Genomic DNA, 14734 nt, shown 5'->3' on the forward strand with positions numbered 1-14734 from the left:
GTTAGGGATGCAGCAGAGGACGCGGATCTTGTAGTTGAGGCACATCTTGAATTTACCGGGCTGGTCTTCGTTCTTGCACACTAGTCCAAAGTGGACGTCACACTGTACAACCTGCCCGATGTTTTCGATGGAAATCTCGGGGTAGTCCTCCGCCTGACACTGGATTTGTTTGGGCTGTTGACAGACTTCCTTCCCGGCAGCCCGGATGTGCTGGTAGGTTTCGAAGTCTCCCTGGTTTGGTCCCGAGGCGGGGAAGTCAACGTCGAACCATTCCGTCCAGGAGCAAAATTCAGGTTGACAGGTGGTAGTGGCTTCCGTGCGGTAAGTGGTGCTGGTTGAGGGGATGACAGTAGGCGTCGGCGTGAAGGTGCTGGTGCTGGTAGAGCTTATTGGTGTTGATTGTGAGGAGGTGGGTGCTGTGGAGGTGGAGTAGCTAGTAGAGGTGGAGGTCGTGACCGTGGTGGGTGATGTGACGGTGCTTGAGATGATGGTGCTGGTGGGGCTGGTGGTAGGTGAGGTGGTGGGTGGGCAGTTGGAGTTAGGGATGCAGCAGAGGACACGGATCTTGTAGTTGAGGCACATCTTGAATTTACCGGGCTGGTCTTCGTTCTTGCACACCAGTCCAAAGTGGACGTCACACTGTACAACCTGCCCGATGTTTTCGATGGAAATCTCGGGGTAGTCCTCCGCCTGGCACTGGATTTGTTTGGGCTGGTGACAGACTTCCTTCCCGGCAGCCCGGATGTGCTGGTAGGTTTCGAAGTCTCCCTGGTTTGGTCCCGAGGCGGGGAAGTCAACGTCGAACCATTCCGTCCAGGAGCACAGTTCAGGTTGACAAGTGGTAGTAGATTCCGTGCGGTAAGTGGTGCTGGTTGAGGGGATGACCGTAGGCGTCGGCGTGAAGGTGCTGGTGCTGGTAGAGCTTATTGGTGTTGATTGTGAGGAGGTGGGTGCTGTGGTGGTGGAGTAGCTAGTAGAGGTGGAGGTCGTGACCGTGGTGGGTGATGTGACGGTGCTTGGGATGATGGTGCTGGTGGGGCTGGTGGTAGGTGAGGTGGTGGGTGGGCATTTGGAGTTAGGGATGCAGCAGAGGACGCGGATCTTGTAGTTGAGGCACATCTTGAATCGGCCGGGCTGGTCTTCGTTCTTGCACACCAGTCCAAAGTGGACGTCACACTGTACAACCTGCCCGATGTTTTCGATGGAAATCTCGGGGTAGTCCTCCGCCTGGCACTGGATTTGTTTGGGCTGGTGACAGACTTCCTTCCCGGCAGCCCGGATGTGCTGGTAGGTTTCGAAGTCTCCCTGGTTTGGTCCCGAGGCGGGGAAGTCAACATCGAACCATTCCGTCCAGGAGCAAAATTCAGGTTGACAGATGGTAGTGGATTCCGTGCGGTAAGTCGTGGTGGTTGAGGGGATGACAGTAGGTGTCGGCGTGAAGGTGCTGGTGCTGGTAGAGCTTATTGGTGTTGATTGTGAGGAGGTGGGCACTGTTGAGGTGGAGTAGCTAGTAGAGGTGGAGGTCGTGACCGTGGTGGGTGATGTGACGGTGCTTGGGATGATGGTGCTGGTGGGGCTGGTGGTAGGTGAGGTGGTGGGTGGGCATTTGGAGTTAGGGATGCAGCAGAGGACGCGGATCTTGTAGTTGAGGCACATCTTGAATCGGCCGGGCTGGTCTTCATTCTTGCACACCAGTCCAAAGTGGACGTCACACTGTACAACCTGCCCGATGTTTTCGATGGAAATCTCGGGGTAGTCCTCCGCCTGGCACTGGATTTGTTTGGGCTGGTGACAGACTTCCTTCCCGGCAGCCCGGATGTGCTGGTAGGTTTCGAAGTCTCCCTGGTTTGGTCCCGAGGCGGGGAAGTCAACGTCGAACCATTCCGTCCAGGTGCACAGTTCAGGTTGACAGATGGTAGTGGATTCCGTGCGGTAAGTCGTGGTGGTTGAGGGGATGACAGTAGGCGTCGGCGTGAAGGTGCTGGTGCTGGTAGAGCTTATTGGTGTTGATTGTGAGGAGGTGGGCGCTGTGGTGGTGGAGTAGCTGGTGGAGGTGGAGGTTGTGACCGTGGTGGGTGATGTGACGGTGCTTGGGATGATGGTGCTGGTGGGGCTGGTGGTAGGTGAGGTGGTGGGTGGGCATTTGGAGTTAGGGATGCAGCAGAGGACGCGGATCTTGTAGTTGAGGCACATCTTGAATCGGCCGGGCTGGTCTTCGTTCTTGCACACCAGTCCAAAGTGGACGTCACACTGTACAACCTGCCCGATGTTTTCGATGGAAATCTCGGGGTAGTCCTCCGCCTGGCACTGGATTTGTTTGGGCTGGTGACAGACTTCCTTCCCGGCAGCCCGGATGTGCTGGTAGGTTTCGAAGTCTCCCTGGTTTGGTCCCGAGGCGGGGAAGTCAACGTCGAACCATTCCGTCCAGGTGCACAGTTCAGGTTGACAGATGGTAGTGGATTCCGTGCGGTAAGTCGTGGTGGTTGAGGGGATGACAGTAGGCGTCGGCGTGAAGGTGCTGGTGCTGGTAGAGCTTATTGGTGTTGATTGTGAGGAGGTGGGCGCTGTGGTGGTGGAGTAGCTGGTGGAGGTGGAGGTTGTGACCGTGGTGGGTGATGTGACGGTGCTTGGGATGATGGTGCTGGTGGGGCTGGTGGTAGGTGAGGTGGTGGGTGGGCATTTGGAGTTAGGGATGCAGCAGAGGACGCGGATCTTGTAGTTGAGGCACATCTTGAATCGGCCGGGCTGGTCTTCGTTCTTGCACACCAGTCCAAAGTGGACGTCACACTGTACAACCTGCCCGATGTTTTCGATGGAAATCTCGGGGTAGTCCTCCGCCTGGCACTGGATTTGTTTGGGCTGGTGACAGACTTCCTTCCCGGCAGCCCGGATGTGCTGGTAGGTTTCGAAGTCTCCCTGGTTTGGTCCCGAGGCGGGGAAGTCAACGTCGAACCATTCCGTCCAGGAGCAAAATTCAGGTTGACAGGTGGTAGTGGCTTCCGTGCGGTAAGTGGTGCTGGTTGAGGGGATGACAGTAGGCGTCGGCGTGAAGGTGCTGGTGCTGGTAGAGCTTATTGGTGTTGATTGTGAGGAGGTGGGTGCTGTGGAGGTGGAGTAGCTAGTAGAGGTGGAGGTCGTGACCGTGGTGGGTGATGTGACGGTGCTTGGGATGATGGTGCTGGTGGGGCTGGTGGTAGGTGAGGTGGTGGGTGGGCAGTTGGAGTTAGGGATGCAGCAGAGGACGCGGATCTTGTAGTTGAGGCACATCTTGAATCGGCCGGGCTGGTCTTCGTTCTTGCACACCAGTCCAAAGTGGACGTCACACTGTACAACCTGCCCGATGTTTTCGATGGAAATCTCGGGGTAGTCCTCCGCCTGGCACTGGATTTGTTTGGGCTGGTGACAGACTTCCTTCCCGGCAGCCCGGATGTGCTGGTAGGTTTTGAAGTCTCCCTGGTTTGGTCCCGAGGCGGGGAAGTCAACGTCGAACCATTCCGTCCAGGAGCACAGTTCAGGTTGACAGATGGTAGTGGATTCCGTGCGGTAAGTGGTGCTGGTTGAGGGGATGACAGTAGGTGTCAGCGTGAAGGTGCTGGTGCTGGTAGAGCTTATTGGTGTTGATTGTGAGGAGGTGGGTGCTGTGGTGGTGGAGTAGCTAGTAGAGGTGGAGGTCGTGACCGTGGTGGGTGATGTGACGGTGCTTGGGATGATGGTGCTGGTGGGGCTGGTGGTAGGTGAGGTGGTGGGTGGGCATTTGGAGTTAGGGATGCAGCAGAGGACGCGGATCTTGTAGTTGAGGCACATCTTGAATCGGCCGGGCTGGTCTTCGTTCTTGCACACCAGTCCAAAGTGGACGTCACACTGTACAACCTGCCCGATGTTTTCGATGGAAATCTCGGGGTAGTCCTCCGCCTGGCACTGGATTTGTTTGGGCTGGTGACAGACTTCCTTCCCGGCAGCCCGGATGTGCTGGTAGGTTTCGAAGTCTCCCTGGTTTGGTCCCGAGGCGGGGAAGTCAACGTCGAACCATTCCGTCCAGGAGCACAGTTCAGGTTGACAGATGGTAGTGGATTCCGTGCGGTAAGTGGTGCTGGTTGAGGGGATGACAGTAGGCGTCGGCGTGAAGGTGCTGGTGCTGGTAGAGCTTATTGGTGTTGATTGTGAGGAGGTGGGCGCTGTGGTGGTGGAGTAGCTGGTGGAGGTGGAGGTCGTGACCGTGGTGGGTGATGTGATGGTGCTTGGGATGATGGTGCTGGTGGGGCTGGTGGTAGGTGAGGTGGTGGGTGGGCAGTTGGAGTTAGGGATGCAGCAGAGGACGCGGATCTTGTAGTTGAGGCACATCTTGAATCGGCCGGGCTGGTCTTCGTTCTTGCACACCAGTCCAAAGTGGACGTCACACTGTACAACCTGCCCGATGTTTTCGATGGAAATCTCGGGGTAGTCCTCCGCCTGGCACTGGATTTGTTTGGGCTGGTGACAGACTTCCTTCCCGGCAGCCCGGATGTGCTGGTAGGTTTCGAAGTCTCCCTGGTTTGGTCCCGAGGCGGGGAAGTCAACGTCGAACCATTCCGTCCAGGTGCACAGTTCAGGTTGACAGATGGTAGTGGATTCCGTGCGGTAAGTCGTGGTGGTTGAGGGGATGACAGTAGGCGTCGGCGTGAAGGTGCTGGTGCTGGTAGAGCTTATTGGTGTTGATTGTGAGGAGGTGGGCGCTGTGGTGGTGGAGTAGCTGGTGGAGGTGGAGGTTGTGACCGTGGTGGGTGATGTGACGGTGCTTGGGATGATGGTGCTGGTGGGGCTGGTGGTAGGTGAGGTGGTGGGTGGGCATTTGGAGTTAGGGATGCAGCAGAGGACGCGGATCTTGTAGTTGAGGCACATCTTGAATCGGCCGGGCTGGTCTTCGTTCTTGCACACCAGTCCAAAGTGGACGTCACACTGTACAACCTGCCCGATGTTTTCGATGGAAATCTCGGGGTAGTCCTCCGCCTGGCACTGGATTTGTTTGGGCTGTTGACAGACTTCCTTCCCGGCAGCCCGGATGTGCTGGTAGGTTTCGAAGTCTCCCTGGTTTGGTCCCGAGGCGGGGAAGTCAACGTCGAACCATTCCGTCCAGGAGCACAGTTCAGGTTGACAGATGGTAGTGGATTCTGTGCGGTAAGTCTTGGTGGTTGAGGGGATGACAGTAGGCGTCGGCGTGAAGGTGCTGGTGCTGGTAGAGCTTATTGGTGTTGATTGTGAGGAGGTGGGCGCTGTTGAGGTGGAGTAGCTAGTAGAGGTGGAGGTCGTGACCGTGGTGGGTGATGTGACGGTGCTTGAGATGATGGTGCTGGTGGGGCTGGTGGTAGGTGAGGTGGTGGGTGGGCATTTGGAGTTAGGGATGCAGCAGAGGACGCGGATCTTGTAGTTGAGGCACATCTTGAATCGGCCAGGCTGGTCTTCGTTCTTGCACACCAGTCCAAAGTGGACGTCACACTGTACAACCTGCCCGATGTTTTCGATGGAAATCTCGGGGTAGTCCTCCGCCTGGCACTGGATTTGTTTGGGCTGGTGACAGACTTCCTTCCCGGCAGCCCGGATGTGCTGGTAGGTTTCGAAGTCTCCCTGGTTTGGTCCCGAGGCGGGGAAGTCAACGTCGAACCATTCCGTCCAGGAGCACAGTTCAGGTTGACAGATGGTAGTGGATTCCGTGCGGTAAGTCGTGGTGGTTGAGGGGATGACAGTAGGCGTCGGCGTGAAGGTGCTGGTGCTGGTAGAGCTTATTGGTGTTGATTGTGAGGAGGTGGGCGCTGTGGTGGTGGAGTAGCTGGTGGAGGTGGAGGTCGTGACCGTGGTGGGTGATGTGACGGTGCTTGGGATGATGGTGCTGGTGGGGCTGGTGGTAGGTGAGGTGGTGGGTGGGCATTTGGAGTTAGGGATGCAGCAGAGGACGCGGATCTTGTAGTTGAGGCACATCTTGAATCGGCCGGGCTGGTCTTCGTTCTTGCACACCAGTCCAAAGTGGACGTCACACTGTACAACCTGCCCGATGTTTTCGATGGAAATCTCGGGGTAGTCCTCCGCCTGGCACTGGATTTGTTTGGGCTGGTGACAGACTTCCTTCCCGGCAGCCCGGATGTGCTGGTAGGTTTCGAAGTCTCCCTGGTTTGGTCCCGAGGCGGGGAAGTCAACGTCGAACCATTCCGTCCAGGAGCACAGTTCAGGTTGACAAGTGGTAGTGGCTTCCGTGCGGTAAGTGGTGCTGGTTGAGGGGATGACAGTAGGGGTCGGCGTGAAGGTGCTGGTGCTGGTAGAGCTTATTGGTGTTGATTGTGAGGAGGTGGGTGCTGTGGAGGTGGAGTAGCTAGTAGAGGTGGAGGTCGTGACCGTGGTGGGTGATGTGACGGTGCTTGGGATGATGGTGCTGGTGGGGCTGGTGGTAGGTGAGGTGGTGGGTGGGCATTTGGAGTTAGGGATGCAGCAGAGGACGCGGATCTTGTAGTTGAGGCACATCTTGAATCGGCCGGGCTGGTCTTCGTTCTTGCACACCAGTCCAAAGTGGACGTCACACTGTACAACCTGCCCGATGTTTTCGATGGAAATCTCGGGGTAGTCCTCCGCCTGGCACTGGATTTGTTTGGGCTGGTGACAGACTTCCTTCCCGGCAGCCCGGATGTGCTGGTAGGTTTCGAAGTCTCCCTGGTTTGGTCCCGAGGCGGGGAAGTCAACGTCGAACCATTCCGTCCAGGTGCACAGTTCAGGTTGACAGATGGTAGTGGATTCCGTGCGGTAAGTCGTGGTGGTTGAGGGGATGACAGTAGGCGTCGGCGTGAAGGTGCTGGTGCTGGTAGAGCTTATTGGTGTTGATTGTGAGGAGGTGGGCGCTGTGGTGGTGGAGTAGCTGGTGGAGGTGGAGGTCGTGACCGTGGTGGGTGATGTGACGGTGCTTGGGATGATGGTGCTGGTGGGGCTGGTGGTAGGTGAGGTGGTGGGTGGGCATTTGGAGTTAGGGATGCAGCAGAGGACGCGGATCTTGTAGTTGAGGCACATCTTGAATCGGCCGGGCTGGTCTTCGTTCTTGCACACCAGTCCAAAGTGGACGTCACACTGTACAACCTGCCCGATGTTTTCGATGGAAATCTCGGGGTAGTCCTCCGCCTGGCACTGGATTTGTTTGGGCTGGCGACAGACTTCCTTCCCGGCAGCCCGGATGTGCTGGTAGGTTTCGAAGTCTCCCTGGTTTGGTCCCGAGGCGGGGAAGTCAACGTCGAACCATTCCGTCCAGGTGCACAGTTCAGGTTGACAGATGGTAGTGGATTCCGTGCGGTAAGTCGTGGTGGTTGAGGGGATGACAGTAGGCGTCGGCGTGAAGGTGCTGGTGCTGGTAGAGCTTATTGGTGTTGATTGTGAGGAGGTGGGCGCTGTGGTGGTGGAGTAGCTGGTGGAGGTGGAGGTCGTGACCGTGGTGGGTGATGTGACGGTGCTTGGGATGATGGTGCTGGTGGGGCTGGTGGTAGGTGAGGTGGTGGGTGGGCAGTTGGAGTTAGGGATGCAGCAGAGGACGCGGATCTTGTAGTTGAGGCACATCTTGAATCGGCCGGGCTGGTCTTCGTTCTTGCACACCAGTCCAAAGTGGACGTCACACTGTACAACCTGCCCGATGTTTTCGATGGAAATCTCGGGGTAGTCCTCCGCCTGGCACTGGATTTGTTTGGGCTGGTGACAGACTTCCTTCCCGGCAGCCCGGATGTGCTGGTAGGTTTCGAAGTCTCCCTGGTTTGGTCCCGAGGCGGGGAAGTCAACGTCGAACCATTCCGTCCAGGAGCACAGTTCAGGTTGACAAGTGGTAGTGGCTTCCGTGCGGTAAGTGGTGCTGGTTGAGGGGATGACAGTAGGGGTCGGCGTGAAGGTGCTGGTGCTGGTAGAGCTTATTGGTGTTGATTGTGAGGAGGTGGGTGCTGTGGAGGTGGAGTAGCTAGTAGAGGTGGAGGTCGTGACCGTGGTGGGTGATGTGACGGTGCTTGGGATGATGGTGCTGGTGGGGCTGGTGGTAGGTGAGGTGGTGGGTGGGCATTTGGAGTTAGGGATGCAGCAGAGGACGCGGATCTTGTAGTTGAGGCACATCTTGAATCGGCCGGGCTGGTCTTCGTTCTTGCACACCAGTCCAAAGTGGACGTCACACTGTACAACCTGCCCGATGTTTTCGATGGAAATCTCGGGGTAGTCCTCCGCCTGGCACTGGATTTGTTTGGGCTGGTGACAGACTTCCTTCCCGGCAGCCCGGATGTGCTGGTAGGTTTCGAAGTCTCCCTGGTTTGGTCCCGAGGCGGGGAAGTCAACATCGAACCATTCCGTCCAGGAGCACAGTTCAGGTTGACAAGTGGTAGTGGCTTCCGTGCGGTAAGTGGTGCTGGTTGAGGGGATGACAGTAGGCGTCGGCGTGAAGGTGCTGGTGCTGGTAGAGCTTATTGGTGTTGATTGTGAGGAGGTGGGTGCTGTGGAGGTGGAGTAGCTAGTAGAGGTGGAGGTCGTGACCGTGGTGGGTGATGTGACGGTGCTTGGGATGATGGTGCTGGTGGGGCTGGTGGTAGGTGAGGTGGTGGGTGGGCATTTGGAGTTAGGGATGCAGCAGAGGACGCGGATCTTGTAGTTGAGGCACATCTTGAATCGGCCGGGCTGGTCTTCGTTCTTGCACACCAGTCCAAAGTGGACGTCACACTGTACAACCTGCCCGATGTTTTCGATGGAAATCTCGGGGTAGTCCTCCGCCTGGCACTGGATTTGTTTGGGCTGGTGACAGACTTCCTTCCCGGCAGCCCGGATGTGCTGGTAGGTTTCGAAGTCTCCCTGGTTTGGTCCCGAGGCGGGGAAGTCAACGTCGAACCATTCCGTCCAGGAGCACAGTTCAGGTTGACAAGTGGTAGTGGCTTCCGTGCGGTAAGTGGTGCTGGTTGAGGGGATGACAGTAGGGGTCGGCGTGAAGGTGCTGGTGCTGGTAGAGCTTATTGGTGTTGATTGTGAGGAGGTGGGCGCTGTGGTGGTGGAGTAGCTGGTGGAGGTGGAGGTTGTGACCGTGGTGGGTGATGTGACGGTGCTTGGGATGATGGTGCTGGTGGGGCTGGTGGTAGGTGAGGTGGTGGGTGGGCAGATGGAGTTAGGGATGCAGCAGAGGACGCGGATCTTGTAGTTGAGGCACATCTTGAATCGGCCGGGCTGGTCTTCGTTCTTGCACACCAGTCCAAAGTGGACGTCACACTGTACAACCTGCCCGATGTTTTCGATGGAAATCTCGGGGTAGTCCTCCGCCTGGCACTGGATTTGTTTGGGCTGGTGACAGACTTCCTTCCCGGCAGCCCGGATGTGCTGGTAGGTTTCGAAGTCTCCCTGGTTTGGTCCCGAGGCGGGGAAGTCAACGTCGAACCATTCCGTCCAGGAGCACAGTTCAGGTTGACAGATGGTAGTGGATTCTGTGCGGTAAGTCGTGGTGGTTGAGGGGATGACCGTAGGGGTCGGCGTGAAGGTGCTGGTGCTGGTAGAGCTTATTGGTGTTGTTTGTGAGGAGGTGGGCGCTCTGGAGGTGGAGGTCGTGATCGTGGTTGGTAATGTGGTATATGTGGTCTTTTTTTCTGTTTGTGTTTGTGTTGTTGGTGTTGATGTAGTTTTGCCATGAATATGTTCTGTTTCTGGTGGTATTGTTGATGCAGTGGTTGTTTGATGTTTGGTGTGAAATTCTGGTGGCTTTTCTGTAGTTGATATTTCCATGTGTTGTGTAGTTAGAGTTGTAGAATATGTCGTTGTTGACTCTTGTGTGGTTGAATATGGCGTTTGAGTTGTTTTGCATGGTACTGTTATGTTTCTACAGCATTTAAATCTTATTTCATAGTTATAGCAAATTGGTGGTAGCTGGTCTTTATTGTAGCATGTTAATCCTTCTTCAGTGTTGCATGTAATGTGTTGCTCCAGAAGAGGATACGGTGTGTCAGGGAACCTTACTGCTCTGCATTCCACAGCCTTTCTGTTAGCACAGACTTTGTATCCATGTTTTATAATGTTCTCAACTGTATCAAAATCTCCATCATTATATCCAGATTCTGGATAACTAACGTCATACCATATTGACCAGTCACATTCCTCTTTTATGCAACCAGGAGCTGTTGAAGGAGTTGTGGTGATTGGTGTCGTCGTTTCCGTTGTGGTTGTTGTTATTTCTTTAGTAACTGAAGGTGTGAATGTTGAAGTTTCAGAAGTTGTAGGAACTGTTGATGGTGTACTGGCAGAAGTTTCTATTGATAGAGTAGGTGTCACTCTTGTTGTTAGACAGTGGCTGTAGTCATCACAACAGAGTACTTTTATCTGATAGTTAAGACATATATGCAGTTCTCCTTTTTGATCCTCATTTCTGCAGATAAGTCCAAATGATACATTGCAATGAACAACCTGGCCAATTTCTTCAATGGATTTATGTGGGTATTTTTCTGCTCTGCACTGTATTTTTTCAGGATGTCTGCAGATTGCTTTTCCAGCTGATCTAATGTCATGGTAAGTTTCATAATCTCCTTTGTTCTGCAAAGTCGGGAAATGGACATCATACCATTGGGACCATTTGCACTTTGGTTGGCAAGGCATTGTACTGGTTATGGGCTCAGTGGAAGTACTTGTTGTTTCCAGAGATGTTTCTGAAGGAGTACTTGTTCTGATAATTGGACTTGTTTTTTCTGTGCTTGTAGCTGAAGTTGTGACACTGGTACTTGCTGTTGTGGTTGTCATTTCTGGAATTGGGATATGTGTGGTCGGTGTTGAAGTCTCATAAGATGTTGTGATGAAAGGTGTGGAAGAGCATGGTACAAAAACACAACATAAGATTCTGATTTCGTAATTGTAGCACATTGTTGAAATTTGATCTTTGTTGTAACATATAAGTCCAGACGTTGTACTGCATTCTACTCTTTGGCCAAGGTCTTTCAGTGGTATGTTAGGAAATTTCTCTGCTCTGCACTGAACAGCCTTTGGAGCTCTACAGACTTCATAACCTTTAGCTCTCAAATCATCAAACGTTTCAAAATCTCCACCATCGAATCCAGGTATTAGTAGACTTCCATCATACCATTCTGACCACTGACAGACTTCATGAACGCATACTGATGTTGTTGGTGATGATGTAACTGAAAGAGTAAAAGAAAATACCATGAAACTTAGAATGAAAATTTCAATATCTCAATGCCATTATCTGAGTAGTCCACTTAGTACTGTAATTACACATACCATGTACCCTACCAGGAATTCTAGACAAAGTAATCATTTGGTAATTTAATAGGAAACATAATGAGTCATCTATTCACTCAGTAAAGATTATTCCGGGTATAGAAATAGTTACAATTAGAGATAATAAATCTCATACTGTTTCCTTATTGTTTGCCATGAAAACAAATGAAATAATAGTATCAAAGCAGTGTGCAGTGGCTTCCATTTTATTGTTTTGGAAGTTATTTTATTTTCTATATTTATTTGTTTGTATTAATTTGATTGCTAAATATTGACTGAAAACAAATGCCAATAAAAAATGAAATTTAGTGGTTATATTGTAGCTATATTTTACTCACTAATGAATAGAATAAGCTCTTAGAGGCTATAAAGTATGTACCTGTGGAAGTAGTGGCAGGTGGCGTGGTGCTGAATTGAAATGGTGTGGGTGATGCTGAGATTGGACAGTCATACACAACCCTTTGCAGTGTTCCATTGGGACCACAGATTGCAACAATACACCCTCCTATGCCATCTGTAGTATTGTAGATCACGTCCTTATAGTTATATGTCTGTCCTTCATAAATGCAGACACATTCTGTAAATCAAAAGAGGATGTTATTCCTTGGTATCTGACACACAGAGTAGAGTGCTTTCAGTGTATCCTTCCAAGATGAAAACAACTTTGTCAACATACCATGTTCATCATATTTGCATTTTTTGCCATGGTTTGTGCATTCACTGGAAAAGAGGAAAAAGGATATGATGAATGTGAATATATTAGTTAAAAATAGCACTGTGTTCTTCTTGATAGAAGGCTTAGCAGGACTTTCCCAACCTGTATAGCTATATTCAGCAGTTCTTACAGAATTTATAGGAATACTTTCTGATTTTTGGAAATATGCAAGTGCCACTGGAATAACAGAAACAAGCTCAAAATAATGAAGATTAGTTGTCTACTAACTTCTAAATAATTATTTAGGCATATCTTAATATAAGTGCTAAGATTATTGCTGTAACTATTATTATTTTAATTTGTTTTTACTTAATAATGATAATAATAATTTACAAATACTTCAGTAAGAATTCAGAATAAGTAGTAAATTAATCTCTCTACAATAAAATGTTTCATCATTATGCTTCTGGGAACAGAAGAAAATTAAACACTACTCAGCAGCCTATGACTGGCCTAGTTCTGGTTAGCAAACAAATAACTGAGTGCGTGAAGAATTAAGTTATGCAAATTTCAACTCAACGTTTAAAAATCTTTTCTAATCCTACCATGATTGACAATTCTGCGTTGAAGGCATCTGCATTCCTGGCTTGTAATGTTTTCCATTTTCATAGCAACCACAATTAGAAACACAAGTCATGGTTTCTTCATCAAAATAGGGCTTATTCTTTGGACAGTGTGGATAACAGCCTGCAATAAAAACAAGAGTTGTGTTGACACTAGGCTTTCCCAAACAGAAGTAACTCTATACTCTGTCAATATCTGATCTCTTGAAATTATCCCAGTAATATAGTATATATTCCAGTAATATAGAAAGTGGAATTTCATCCTCCCATTACGGCTATTGCATTGATTACACATTAAGCTTTGAAGCATTTTTTCTTCATCTTCACTTCAAACAAGTGCATGATTAATTAGGGGTTAATTAGGGATTAATTAGGGAGTTAGACATTAATTAGAAAATCTCATAATTTCTAATATAAACATTTCATACACTGAGCAATATAAATTTTGTTCATCATAGTCCATTTTATCTTTTTATAAATAGAATGAGATATAATTATATTATAATCATATCTCATATATTATATGAGATATTATATATTATAATATTATATATTATATATTATAATATTATATATGATATAATATAATATAATATAATATAATATAATATAATATATATTATAATAATAATAATTTTATATAATTATAATCATTATATTATATATATTATATATATAATATATTATATATATTATATATATAATATATATTATATATATTATATATATATATAATATATAATATATATATATATAATATATATTATATATATTATATATATTATACTGCATGAAGTTCAACAAGGCCAAGTGCCGGGTCCTGCACCTGGGCTGCAACAACCCCAAGCAGAGCTACAGGCTGGGAGATGAGTGGCTGGAAAGCTGCCTGGCCGAGAAGGACCTGGGAGTATTGGTGGATAGTCGGCTGAATATGAGCCAGCAGTGTGCTCAGGTGGCCAAGAAGGCCAACGGCATCCTGGCCTGTATAAGAAGCAGTGTGGCCAGCAGGTCGAGGGAAGTGATTGTGCCCCTGTACTCGGCTCTGGTGAGGCCGCACCTCGAGTACTGTGTTCAGTTTTGGGCCCCTCGCTACAGGAAGGACATGGACGTGCTCGAGCGAGTCCAGAGAAGGGCGACCAAGCTGGTGAGGGGTCTGGAGAACAAGTCTTACGAGGAGCGGCTGAGGGAGCTGGGCTTGTTCAGCCTGGAGAAGAGGAGGCTCAGGGGCGACCTCATCGCTCTCTACAGTTACCCGAAAGGAGGCTGTAGAGAGGTGGGGGTTGGTCTATTCTCCCACGTGCCTAGTGACAGGACGAGGGGGAATGGGCTAAAGTTGCGACAGGGGAGTTTTAGGTTGGATGTTAGGAAGTACTTCTTTACCGAACGGGTTATTAAGCATTGGAACGGGCTGCCCAGGGAGGTGGTGGAGTCACCATCCCTGGAGGTCTTTAAAAGACGTTTAGATGTAGAGCTTAGGGATATGGTTTAGTGGAGTACTTAGTGTTAGGTCGGAGGTTGGACTCGATGATCTTGAGGTCTCTTCCAACCTAGAGAAATCTGTGAATCTGTGAATATATATATATTATATATATATATATATTATATATATATATATTATTATATATATATATTATATATATAATAATATATTATATCTCATATATTATGTATATGAGATTATAATTATATTATATAATTATGTTTACCTTCCAAACCTCTCAACTCATGAAGGCATTTCCCACTTGGATTATTGCATGTCTTCATACAAGGGGCTCCACATGGCTTGTAGTGCCACTCACATTCCCCTTGTGGATTGTAGTAATCACAGAACAGAGCTAGAGGAAAGAGAAATGACAGAAAAAGACCTTTAATTTTTATTGCTCCAAGGTCTTTCATTACTATAATTTTCCTGGGTAAAAATCCCATGTCATCAACATAAACATGTAAGTGGTGAACAGTATGTCGTCTCATTTAATACTATTTTTAATACTATTTTTAATACTGTTTAATACTATTGTTATACTACCACATTTTGATACCAATAATGCTATAAAGCATCAAACACTTAGACATTAAGCACGAAAAAACAATTGATTAAATCACAAATATTAGCTGAAATCCACTAGTATTTATTTATAGTGTATTTGATGTAAACAGCTAGGAGTATAATATGATACTTTAGTTTGCCACTTCTCTATTATGACTGACAATTAAATAA

General features: G+C 49.5%; 1 protein-coding gene across 1 annotated transcript in view; it reads right to left on the reverse strand.

The window, feature by feature from the left end:
• The window catches only part of MUC5AC (mucin 5AC, oligomeric mucus/gel-forming), a 49388-nt gene that overhangs the window by 13881 nt on the left and 20773 nt on the right, over window positions 1-14734 (reverse strand). The window contains 5 exon segments of the mRNA XM_066997590.1: window positions 1-11138; window positions 11618-11815; window positions 11915-11958; window positions 12499-12640; window positions 14223-14351. Coding sequence (XP_066853691.1) covers window positions 1-11138; window positions 11618-11815; window positions 11915-11958; window positions 12499-12640; window positions 14223-14351 — 11651 coding nt within the window.

This window comes from Anser cygnoides, chromosome 5 (assembly GCF_040182565.1).
Source record: "Anser cygnoides isolate HZ-2024a breed goose chromosome 5, Taihu_goose_T2T_genome, whole genome shotgun sequence".
Taxonomy (NCBI): Eukaryota; Metazoa; Chordata; class Aves; order Anseriformes; family Anatidae; genus Anser; species Anser cygnoides.